We start from the raw sequence: 14,166 nt of genomic DNA on the forward strand, positions 1-14,166 counted from the left end.
TTTCTCCTCACCTCCGTACTCTACATTGGCTCCCCATTGAAGCGAGAATTAAATACAAAGTTGCGTATCTCTGCTGTTCTGCATTCCACTTTGCAGGACCTACATATCTTTCTGACCTTATCAGTGTTTACACTCCCGAAAGAAATTTCCACTCTTCCTCTGACTGTTACCTTTTGAAACTTCCTTGTGTCAATACAAGAACCTATGGTGAATGTTCTTTCTTCTTTGCTGCTCCTCACATCTGGAACAACCTTCCTCATCATATTTGTGCATCTGATTCTATTTCTGCTTTTTGCTCATCACTAAAAACTTATCTTTTTAAAACCTATCTACAAGCACTCTCAGCTTCCTTGTTCTCCAACACCACCCATGTCAGCTCACTTTGGATGTATGTAGAGTGGAAGGGGGAGAGTGTGTGAGGGGGGAGAGGGGGAGGGGTTCTTGAGAAAGAGTGGTCATTAATGTTTTATATAACTTGTAATATATTTTGTAATATTTTCTTTCATGTAAAGCACCCTGAGCTCTTAGAGAGAAAGGGCGCTATATAAATGTACATTATTATTATAATTATTATTATTATTATTATTATTATTATTATCACACAGTGATACAACACACAATGTACACAGTGATACAACACATCACACACAGTGATACAACACACATCGTACACAGAGACACAATACAACATTGTACACAGTGATACAACACACATCATACACAGAGATACAACACAACATTGTACTCAGTGATACAACACATCACACACAGTGATACAACACATCACACACAGTGATACATCACACACAGTGATACAACACATCACACACAGTGATACACCACACACAGTGATACAACACATCACACACAGTGATACATCACATCACACACACTGATACATCACACACACTGATACATCACACACAGTGATACAACACATCACACACAGTGATACATCACATCACACACACTGATACATCACACACAGTGATACATCACACACAGTGATACATCACACACAGTGATACAACACATCACACACAGTGATACAACACATCACACACAGTGATACAACACATCACACACACTGATACATCACACACAGTGATACAACACATCACACACAGTGATACAACACATCACACACACTGATACATCACACACAGTGATACATCACACACACTGATACAACACATCACACACACTGATACATCACACACAGTGATACAACACATCACACACAGTGATACATCACACACAGTGATACAACACATCACACACACTGATACATCACACACAGTGATACAACACATCACACACAGTGATACATCACACACAGTGATACAACACATCACATACAGTGATACAACATATCACACACAGTGATACACCACACACAGTGATACAACACATCACACACACTGATACACCACACACACTGATACAACACACCACACACACTGATACACCACACACAGTGATACAACACATCACATACAGTGATACATCACACACAGTGATACAACACATCACACACAGTGATACAACACATCACACACACTGATACACCACACACAGTGATACAACACATCACACACAGTGATACATCACACACAGTGATACAACACACAATGTACACAACACATCAGTCCTTACCAACAAGGAAGAACACACCTTGCCAACAAGGAAGAACATACCTTGCCAACACACCTTGCCAACAAGGAAGAACACACCTTGTTGGCAAGGAAGAACACACCTTGTGAACACACCTTGCCAACAAGGAAGAATACACCTTGCCAACAAGGAAGAATACACCTTGCCAACACACCTTGCCAACAAGGAAGAACACACCTTGTTGGCAAGGAAGAACACACCTTGCCAACAAGGAAGAATACACCTTGCCAACAAGGAAGAACCAACCTTGCCAACAAGTAAGAACACACCTTGCCAACAGGGAAGAATACACCTTGCCAACAAGGAAGAACCAACCTTGCCAACAGGTAAGAACACACCTTGCCAACAAGGAAGAATACACCTTGCCAAGAAGCACACACCTTGCCAACGATGAAAAACACACCTTGCCAACACACCTTGCCAACAGGGAAGAACACACCTTGCCAACACACCTTGCCAACAAGGAAAAACACACCTTGCCAACAGGGAAAAACACACCTTGCCAACAGGGAAGAACACACCTTGCCAACAGGGAAAAACACACCTTGCCAACACACCTTGCCAACAAGGAAAAACACACCTTGCCAACACACCTTGCCAACAGGGAAGAACACACCTTGCCAACAGGGAAGAACACACCTTGCCAACAAAGGAAGAATATACCTTGCAAACAAAGAAGAACATACCTTGCCAACAAGGAAGAGTGTTTTGTCGATGGGGCCGTCAGCTCTGTACTCCAGAAAAACAAGGCGTGCCTGGTGTCGCTTCACCACTGGAACACACATCCACACAAGACTGTCATCTGACATATCCACACATTGGACACATCCACACAGGACTGTCACCTGACATATCCACACACAGGACTGTCACCTGACATATCCACACACAGGACTGTCACCTGACACATCCACACAGGACTGTCACCTGACATATCCACACACAGGACTGTCACCTGACATATCCACACACAGGACTGTCACCTGACACATCCACACACAGGACTGCCACCTGACATATCCACACACAGGACTGTCACCTGACATATCCACACACAGGACTGTCACCTGACATATCCACACACAGGACTGCCACCCTGACATATCCACACACAGGACTGCCACCTGACATATCCACACACAGGACTGCCACCTGACATATCCACACACAGGACTGTCAACTGACATATCCACACACAGGACTGTCACCTGACACATCCACACAGGACTGTCACCTGACATATCCACACACAGGACTGTCACCTGACACATCCACACAGGACTGTCACCTGACATATCCACACACAGGACTGTCACCTGACATATCCACACACAGGACTGCCACCTGACATATCCACACACAGGACTGCCACCTGACATATCCACACACAGGACTGCCACCTGACATATCCACACACAGGACTCATGTGAGACATCCACAAACAGGACACATCCACACACAGGACTCATGTGAGACATCCACACACAGGACACATGCACATTACAGGACTCATGTGAGACATCCACACACAGGACACATCCACACACAGGACTCATGTGAGACATCCACACACAGGACACATCCACACACAGGACTGTCATCTGACACACATCCACACACAGGAATGTCATCTGACACATCCACACAGGACTGTCACCTGACACATCCACACAGGACTGTCATCTGACACATATCCACACACAGGAATGTCATCTGACACATCCACACACAGGACTGCCATCTGACACACATCCACATGCAGGACTCATCTGAGACATCCACACATAGGAGACATCCACACAAAGGACTGTCACCTGACACATCCACACAGGACTGTCACCTGACACATCCACACAGGACTGTCGCCTGACACATCCACACATAGGACTGTCACCTGACACATCCACTCATAGGACTGACACATCCACACAGGACTGTCACCTGACACATCCACACACAGGACTGTCACCTGACACATCCACACAGGACTGTCACCTGACACACATCCACACATAGGACTGTCACCTGACACACATCCACACAGGACTGTCACCTGACACACATCCACACACAGGACTGTCACCTGACACACATCCACACAGGACTGTCACCTGACACACATCCACACACAGGACTGTCACCTGACACATCCACACAGGACTGTCACCTGACACATCCACACAGGACTGTCACCTGACACACATCCACACATAGGGCCGTCACCTGACACACATCCACACAGGACTGTCACCTGACACATCCACACAGGACTGTCACCTGACACACATCCACACAGGACTGTCACCTGACACATCCACACAGGACTGTCACCTGACACACATCCACACACAGGACTGTCACCTGACACATCCACACAGGACTGTCACCTGACACATCCACACACAGGACTGTCACCTGACACATCCACACATAGGACTGTCACCTGACACATCCACACAGGACTGTCACCTGACACATCCACACACAGGACTGTCACCTGACACATCCACTCATAAGGCTGTCACCTGACACATCCACACTGGACTGTCACCTGACACACATCCACACAGGACTGTCACCTGACACATCCACTCATAGGGCTGTCACCTGACACATCCACACATAGGGCTGTCACCTGACACATCCACACAGGACTGTCACCTGACACATCCACACAGGACTGTCGCCTGACACATCCACACAGGACTGTCACCTGACACATCCACACACAGAATGCAATGTTGTGGTTTCTTTTACACAGTAGTTTATCTGTGTTTGATAATGCAATGTTGTGGTTTGTTTTACACAGTAGTTTATCTGTGTTTGATAATGCAATGTTCTAGTTTGTTTTACACAGTAGTTTATCTGTGTTTGATAATGCAATGTTGTGGTTTGTTTTACACAGTAGTTTATCTGTGTATGATAATGCAATGTTGTGGTTTGTTTTACACAGTAGTTTATCTGCGTACATTTGAACTGTTGTTGATGCTGTTGCTGTATGTTACATGTGTGTTGGGGATGGATGGTGGAGAGGTGTGTGTGAAGGGTTGTTGGGGGTGGATGGTGGAGAGGTGTGTGTGAAGGGTTGTTCGGGATGGATGGTGGAGAGGTGTGTGTGAAGGGTTGTTGGGGGTGGATGGTGGACAGGTGTGTGTGAAGGGTTGTTCAGGATGGATGGTGGAGAGGTGTGTGTGAAGGGTTGTTCGGGGTGGATGGTGGACAGGTGTGTGTGAAGGGCTGTTCGGGATGGATGGTGGACAGGTGTGTGTGAAGGGTTGTTGGGGGTGGATGGTGGAGATGTGGATGGTGGAGAGGTGTGTGTGAAGGGTTGTTGGGGATGGATGGTGGAGAGGTGTGTGTGTGTGAAGGGTTGTTGGGGGTGGATGGTGGAGGTGTGTGTGAAGGGTTGTTGGGGGTGGATGGTGGACAGGTGTGTGTGTGAAGGGTTGTTCAGGATGGATGGTGGAGAGGTGTGTGTGAAGGGTTGTTCGGGGTGGATGGTGGACAGGTGTGTGTGAAGGGTTGTTGGGGGTGGATGGTGGACAGGTGTGTGTGAAGGGTTGTTCGGGATGGATGGTGGAGAGGTGTGTGTGAAGGGTGGTTAGGGTGGATGGTGGACAGGTGTGTGTGAAGGGTTGTTCAGGATGGATGGTGGAGAGGTGTGTGTGAAGGGTGGTTAGGGTGGATGGTGGACAGGTGTGTGTGAAGGGCTGTTCGGGATGGATGGTGGACAGGTGTGTGTGAAGGGTTGTTGGGGGTGGATGGTGGAGATGTGGATGGTGGAGAGGTGTGTGTGAAGGGTTGTTGGGGATGGATGGTGGAGAGGTGTGTGTGTGTGAAGGGTTGTTGGGGGTGGATGGTGGAGGTGTGTGTGAAGGGTTGTTGGGGGTGGATGGTGGACAGGTGTGTGTGTGAAGGGTTGTTCAGGATGGATGGTGGAGAGGTGTGTGTGAAGGGTTGTTCGGGGTGGATGGTGGACAGGTGTGTGTGAAGGGTTGGGGGTGGATGGTGGAGGTGTGTGTGAAGGATTGTTGGGGGTGGATGGTGGACAGGTGTGTGTGAAGGGTGGTTAGGGTGGATGGTGGAGAGGTGTGTGTGAAGGGTTGTTGGGGGTGGATGGTGGACAGGTGTGTGTGAAGGGTTGTTGGGGGTGGATGGTGGACAGGTGTGTGTGAAGGGTTGTTCGGGATGGATGGTGGAGAGGTGTGTGTGAAGGGTGGTTAGGGTGGATGGTGGACAGGTGTGTGTGAAGGGTTGTTCAGGATGGATGGTGGAGAGGTGTGTGTGAAGGGTGGTTAGGGTGGATGGTGGACAGGTGTGTGTGAAGGGTGGTTAGGGTGGATGGTGGACAGGTGTGTGTGAAGGGTGGTTAGGGTGGATGGTGGACAGGTGTGTGTGAAGGGTTGTTGGGGGTGGATGGGGGACAGGTGTGTGTGAAGGGTGGTTAGGGTGGATGGTGGACAGGTGTGTGTGAAGGGTGGTTGGGGGTGGATGGTGGACAGGTGTGTGTGAAGGGTGGTTAGGGTGGATGGTGGACAGGTGTGTGTGAAGGGTGGTTGGGGGTGGATGGTGGAGAGGTGTGTGTGTGAAGGGTTGTGGATGGGTTTGAATTGTCTACAATTTGTATTCAGGTACCCAGTTAGTTCCTTAGTTAATTAAGTTAGTCAGTCAGTTAGTTTGTCAGTTAGTTGTTTTACTCTATTTTATTTTATTTAATTTTTTGTTGTTGTTGTTGTTGTTGTTGAATTCAAAAAAATATAATGTGGATATCTTTCTGTGAGGAATATCTAATAAGAATTGTTTTTATCATACAATGTGCGTGTGCATGTGTGTGTGTGAATTGTCAACATATTTTTGCATTTCCAATTTTAATCCATAAATCTTAAGTGCAAATGTTTCTATGGGGAATGTTTAGTAAGAACTGGTTTAGCATGTAATTGTGTAGTTGTTTGCTGTATTTGTTTGTTAATCTGTGTGCGAGCTTGCATGCATGCATGCATGCGTGTGTGCGTGCATCCGTGCATGTGTGTGTGTGTATGTGTGTTTTAAATTGTCTACAATTTTGTTCTTGTTGTTGTTATCTTTATTTCTTGTATTTAACTTTTTATATTTGATGGATTATTTGATTCATTTTATGGCATGACCTCTTTTAATTGTCCTCTCTTACCTATGTTTCAAATGATAAGTGCATGTTTGTGGGTGTGTTGGAGTGTATGTTTGTGGGTGTGTTGGAGTGTATGTTTGTGGGTGTGTTGGAGTGAATGTTTGTGGGTGTGTTGGAGTGTATGTTTGTGGGTGTGTTGGAGTGTATGTTTGTGGGTGTGTTTGAATGAATGCTTTTAGTGCTACTGTAAAGCTCATAGAGCTTCAAGAATAAGCGCACAAGCAAGACATCTTAATAAACAAAATAAATCAACACATCCACACAGGACAGGGTTGCGTATGCGCGGGTATCAGACCACCTTCACTCTTCTCCTGCTTCAGAAAGTGTTCTCCTTTGAGGTTTTCGGCTCTATCTATTCATCTCTCCTCTTCCATCTTAAACCTAAATTTTTTTTAATACAAGAACATTCTGGAAAGCTAGTATTTTCTCCTTTTTCTTTACCCACCACCCCGTTAACCTGTTCCAAAACTTATTATACCAACTCGTGAAATCCAAGATGGCAGCTCCCAGTAAATTTTGACTCACAAACCGAAACAAAACCAAAACAAACTCCACTCTGTCCCCAAACTCAGCTTATCAAACTTAAAAGATGTATGCTTCCACTCTGTTGTTAGAAATACTCCTGCTGTCCCAGTTCCCCACACAAACCACAGCACGCCTTCTGTCCCATCCTCTGACCAGCATGGTCACTTCACAGCTGAACCAAATGTCGCTCAACGTGCAGGTGCACCAACCAGCATAGTCACTTCACAGCTGAACCAAATGACTGACTCAACGTGCAGGTGCACCGACCAGCATAGTCACTTCACAGCTGAACCAACCAGCATAGTCACTTCACAGCTGAACCAACCAGCATAGTCACTTCACAGCTGAACCAACCAGCATAGTCACTTCACAGCTGAACCAAATGTCGCTCAACGTGCAGGTGCACCGACCAGCATAGTCACTTCACAGCTGAACCAACCAGCATAGTCACTTCACAGCTGAACCAACCAGCATAGTCACTTCACAGCTGAACCAAATGTCGCTCAACGTGCAGGTGCACCGACCAGCATAGTCACTTCACAGCTGAACCAACCAGCATAGTCACTTCACAGCTGAACCAACCAGCATACTCACTTCACAGCTGAACCAAATGTCGCTCAACGTGCAGGTGCACCAACCAGCATAGTCACTTCACAGCTGAACCAAATGACTGACTCAACGTGCAGGTGCACCAACCAGCATAGTCACTTCACAGCTGAACCAAATGACTGGCTCAACGTGCAGGTGCACCGACCAGCATACTCACTTCACAGCTGAACCAAATGTCTGACTCAATGTGCAGGTGCACCGACCAGCATGGTCACTTCACAGCTGAACCAAATGACTGACTCAACGTGCAGGTGCACCGACCAGCATGGTCACTTCACAGCTGAACCAAATGACTGACTCAACGTGCAGGTGCACCGACAGCGACACCTCTAGGGCCCCATGTGGAATATGCGACCTGTCGGTTACCTGGACCACCAGAGGAATTGAATGTGAATCCTGTGGGGCCTGGTTTCATGCTTCTTGCCTAGATATTGGTCCAGACACCTACCAGCACCATATCGACACACCAGAGCTCACCTGGCACTGTGTGATTTGCGCCAGTGTAAACTACAGTACAACTGCATTTGACCTCCATGGAGATGGTCAAGAGAGTCGTTTCAACTCCAGCATCACATCAGTGCCAGAGGAAGACTCTGACTTCAACCCCTCCACTCTTCCCCTCCTTCCTGCAATAGCCAGCATGGCAAGCAACAAAACAGCCTCCTTCAGTGTCAGAGGAAGACTCTGACTTCAACCCCTCCACTCTTCCACTCCTTCCTGCAATAGCCAGCATGGCAAGCAACAAAACAGCCTCCTTCAGTGCCAGAGGAAGACTCTGACTTCAACCCCTCCACTCTTCCACTCCTTCCTGCAATAGCCAGCATGGCAAGCAACAAAACAGCCTCCTTCAGTGCCAGAGGAAGACTCTGACTTCAATCCCTCCACTCTTCCACTCCTTCCCGCAATAGCCAGCATGGCAAGCAACAAAACCGCCCCCTTCGCCCACTGAACGTCAATTTCCAATCAGCGCAAGGGAAACGAGCAGAGATCGTCAATCTGCTTGCTAGCACGAAACTGGACATGCTAATCAGCACAGAAACCTGGCTAGACCCCAACATCAGCAGTGCAGAATTCCTTCCATCGACGTATACTGTTTACAGGAAGGACCACAACAGGAATGGTGGCGGAGTCCTCATCCCTGTCAGAAATGACATGCAGTGTGCTGAGGTCCCAGAACTCGACACTGGAGCCGAGATCCTGTGGGTCAAACTACAAACTCACAAGCAACGCCCACTATTCCTCTGTGCATGCTACCGCCCAGACGTCTCTGACTCTGCCGGGCTTGAAGCGACTGACGTATCCCTGAAAAGAGCCGCTGCGATGCAGAATGCCCAGCTTCTGATAGCCGGTGACCTGGCCAAGCTTCAAGGGGATCTCCACTGCCTGGAAACCTGGGAGAGAGAGTGGGACATGGCATTCCACCCCGATAAGTGCAACCAGCTGCCCTAAACCCCTAGCAGGAAGCCCATGAATGCCAGTACCACCTACTCTCTCCACGGCCACACCCTCCAGCGAGTTCCCTCTGCTAAGTACTTCGGGGTCACACTGCAGACAGACCTTTCCTGGGACAAGCATATTGACAATACCTGTGAGAAAGCCAACAGAGCCCTGGGCTTCCTGAGGCGAAACCTGGAGGTGTGCTCCAAGACGACCAAGGAGCTGGCGTACAAGGCCCTAGTTCGGCTAACTGTAGAGTATGCCAGCACTGTTTGAGACCCTTACACCGCCACGCAAGCCTCCAGGATTGAAAAAGTCCAGTGAAAAGCAGCCAGGTTTGTCTTAAACCGACACAGGAATATCTCTAGTGTGAATAACATGCTCCACCAGCTCCAGTGGCCTTCATTTGAGGAGCACCAACGCATCGCCAGGCTCTCCATGCTATATAAAATAAAGCATGGTGAAGCATGTGTGAAATGCACAGTCCTCAAACCTCTGCCCCCCAAGTGGCAGAAGAAGCCAACACAGTCAGCTGTTCCAACGCATCCCCTGCCGTACGGACTATAGAAACAACGCCTTCTTCCCAAGAACAATCTGTGACTGGAACACCCTCCCCCCTGAAACAGTCCAGTCCTCAACCCTGGGCATCTTCCTCCGGAGGGTGTCCAAGCAGTATTCATCCCTGGCCCCCCCTCCTCACCCCCCAAAAACCCCCTCCCCAACTTGATAAGGTGCTCTGCAGGCCTGGTGCACCACTAGGATGCCCTGGGGCACCACTTGCCTCCAGCTGGCTGGTGGGACAAGGCCTAACAGCTGTGGTGCAGCTCTGCATACAGCACCTGCCTCCAGCTTGCTACTAACAGCTGTGGTGCAGCTCTGCATACAGCACCTGCCTCCAGCTGGCTGGTGGGACAAGGCCTAACAGCTGTGGTGCAGCTCTGCATACAGCACCTGCCTCCAGCTGGCTGGTGGGACAAGGCCTAACAGCTGTGGTGCAGCTCTGCATACAGCAGTATACTGCAAATCAGCACAACCCCCACCCCCCCTCCATTCGAGCAACAACCTCTCTCTCTCTTTGTCTGATATCAACGCGGTGCGCAGCTTCTCCAAATGTCAGTAATTGCCAAGGCTGGCAGCTGGACATTACCGGAAGAAGAAGAAGACTGTCAGCTAACACATCCACACACACAGGACTGTCACTTGACACACATCCACACACACAGGGCTGTCACTTGACACACATCCACACACACAGGACTGTCACTTGACACACATCCACACACACAGGACTGTCACTTGACACACATCCACACAGGACTGTCACTTGACACACATCCACACACACAGGACTGTCACTTGACACACATCCACACACACAGGACTGTCACTTGACACACATCCACACACACAGGACTGTCACTTGACATACATCCACACACACAGGACTGTCACTTGACACACATCCACACACACAGGACTGTCACTTGACACATATCCACACACACAGGACTGTCACTTGACACACATCCACACACACAGGACTGTCACTTGACACACATCCACACACACAGGACTGTCACTTGACACACATCCACACACAGGACTGTCACTTGACACACATCCACACAGGACTGTCACTTGACACACATCCACACACACAGGACTGTCACTTGACACACATCCACACAGGACTGTCACTTGACACACATCCACACACACAGGACTGTCACTTGACACACATCCACACACAGGACTGTCACTTGACACACATCCACACAGGACTGTCACCCTGTCATCATCATCATTGCAGAAAGACAGAAAGCTAGAAGGACTTGTTGAAAACAAAGAGACAGAAATATGGAAAGCTCTGTGGAAAGACAGAAAGCGGAAAAGCCAGAAGACAGAAAGCTGGAAAGCCAAAAGCCAGAAAGCCGGAAAGCCAGAGGATAGAAAGCCAGAAGACAGAAACCAGAAAACTGGAAAGCCAGAAGACAGAAAACTGGAAAGCCGAAAGACAGAAAACTGGAAAACCTAAAGACAGAAAACTGGAAAGCCAGAAGACAGAGCAGAAAGCCAGAAGACAGAGCAGAAAGCCAGAAGACAGAAAGCTGGAAAGCCAGAAGACAGAGCAGAAAACCAGAAGACAGAAAGCTGGAAAGCCAGAAGACAGAGCAGAAAGCCAGAAGACAGAAAGCTGTAAAGCCAGAAGACAGAGCAGGAAAACCAGAAGACAGAAAGCTAGAAAGCCAGAAGACAGAAAGCTGGAAAGCCTAAAGACAGAAAACTGGAAAGCCAGAAGACAGAGCAGAAAACCAGAAGACAGAAAGCTGGAAAGCCAGAAGACAGAAAGCTGGAAAGCCAGAAGACAGAAAGCTGGAAAGCCAGAAGGCTGGAAAGCAGGAAGATAGAAAACCAGAAGACAAAAACTGGAAAGACAGATAGAAAGCCAGATGCCAGAAAACTGGAAAGCCAGAAGACAGAAAGCCAGAAAACTGGAAAGCCAGAAGACAGAAAGCCAGAAAACTGGAAAGCCAGAAGATAGAAAGCCAGAAGACAAAAACTGGAAAGCCAGAAAAAAACTGGAAAGCCAGAAGACTCATTCTGGAAAGCCAGAAGAGAGAACATGGAGAGTGCCATGGAAAGCAGCAGGGACTCACCACTGGCAGCCCTGTTGACGGCAGCCATTAAAGGGAACTCCTTCTCTATCTCTGCTCTGTCTTCCACCACCTCCACCTGGGGAACAGTATACACACCTTCACACACTTCCCACATCTCCAGATTTAGACATCATTTTCCCTGGGGTACAGAACCAACACACCTCCAGATTTAGACATCATTTTACCTGGGGTACAGCACACACACACCTCCAGATTTAGACATCATTTTACCTGGGGTACAGCACACACACACCTCCAGATTTAGACATCATTTTCCCTGGGGTACAGAACCAACACACCTCCAGATTTAGACATCATTTTACCTGGGGTACAGCACACACACACCTCCAGATTTAGACATCATTTTACCTGGGGTACAGCACACACACACCTCCAGATTTAGACATCATTTTACCTGGGGTACAGAACCAACACACCTCCAGATTTAGACATCATTTTACCTGGGGTACAGAACCAACACACCTCCAGATTTAGACATCATTTTACCTGGGGTACAGCACACACACACACACCTCCAGATTTAGACATCATTTTACCTGGGGTACAGAACCAACACACCTCCAGATTTAGACATCATTTTACCTGGGGTACAGCACACACACACCTCCAGATTTAAACATCATTTTACCTGGGGTACAGAACCAACACACCTCCAGATTTAGACATCATTTTACCTGGGGTACAGAACCAACACACCTCCAGATTTAGACATCATTTTACCTGGGGTACAGAACCAACACACCTCCAGATTTAGACATCATTTTACCTGGGGTACAGAACCAACACACCTCCAGATTTAGACATCATTTTACCTGGGGTACAGCACACACACACATCTCCAGATTTACCTGGCCAGATGGACTACAGGAGACTGAACCAGGTGATGGTCAATAGGTGGAAGGACAAGAGGGATGTGCATATGATAACAACTCAGCACATCCCTGAAATGACCGCAGTGAGATCACGGTCAGAACACAAAAGAAAACCCACGGCTGTTGTTGACTACATTGGCAATATGGCTGGTGTTGACCTCAGTGACCAGATGGTATCTTACATGCCAATGCACCGGAAGACCATCAAATGGTGGAAGAAGCTGGCCTTCCACCTTTTGACCCTCACAATGATCCAGTCTCACTGCCTGTACAACAAGCTGCAGAGGAGTCTGGGGAAAAAGAACGCTGACACTGGAACAATTTGCCATTTCTGTGTGCTACGACCTCGCCAGTCTTCCAGTTGGGGATGATGAGGAGCGGAATCGTGCTGCTGCCCCAGTCAACGAGGAAGTCAACCGCCTCGACTGCAAGCGCCAACACTTCATGGAGAACACAGGCTACAGGCACTGTGTTGTGTGCTACGCCAAGGAGAAGGCAAGAGGAGCCACCAGAGAGCACCTGAAGAACAGGGTGCAGCGCACCAAGTTTCAATGTCAACAGTGCCAGAAAGCCCTATGTGCTGTGCCCTGCTTTGAAATCTACCATACCAAACAAGACTTCAGCAACTAACAGTGTCACTGAAGTGTCTACAGTGTGTGCACTGTGTAAAAAAGAGTGCATGTGTGGTGTTTTTTCCAATGAGTGTACAGTCCTGCAAATGTTTTCCAGTGTGTTTTTCAAGACTGCAAGCAGCAATCAGTTTTTTGTGGTTTTTTTCCAATATATTCTCATCAAATCTCTTTTTTTATACAGCATGCATAAATAGTATCATAAGCACATCAAACCAAGAGTACAGGAGTGTGACTGAACCAGTGTAGGAGGATTCAGAGCATGAAGAAGTGGATTACCTGTGTTAAAAATTTTTTTTTGTTTTCCTGCCAATGTGTATCATATTGGATTACCTATATCATCAAAACCATGTGGTTCCTTCACTTAAGGTAAGCATTTTTAGTAAATTAATTGTTATATCTGTCCACTGGTATGTGTTTTATGTTTGTAGGGTGAGTGGTTGATTTTTTGTGATTTTTTAAAAACTGCTTAAAATAATGCGATTTGAGAGGGAAACCCGGCCATTTTGACTGAGGGTAGAGTGAGTTAACACAGGTGACATCAAAACAGCACACCACACCTTGACACAGGTGACATC

General features: G+C 47.8%; 1 protein-coding gene across 1 annotated transcript in view; it reads right to left on the reverse strand.

Moving 5' to 3' along the window:
* LOC143276892 (putative aminopeptidase W07G4.4) overlaps positions 1 to 14,166 on the reverse strand; it is a 103,030-nt gene that overhangs the window by 56,873 nt on the left and 31,991 nt on the right. Inside the window, exons 8-9 of the mRNA XM_076581550.1 lie at positions 12,067 to 12,142; positions 2,361 to 2,446 (exon numbers count right to left, since the gene is read on the reverse strand). Of these exons, the coding sequence (XP_076437665.1) occupies positions 2,361 to 2,446; positions 12,067 to 12,142 (162 nt within the window). The remainder of the gene's footprint in view (positions 1 to 2,360; positions 2,447 to 12,066; positions 12,143 to 14,166) is intronic.

The sequence above is a fragment of the Babylonia areolata genome, chromosome 2, assembly GCF_041734735.1.
Source record: "Babylonia areolata isolate BAREFJ2019XMU chromosome 2, ASM4173473v1, whole genome shotgun sequence".
Lineage (NCBI taxonomy): Eukaryota > Metazoa > Mollusca > Gastropoda > Neogastropoda > Buccinidae > Babylonia > Babylonia areolata.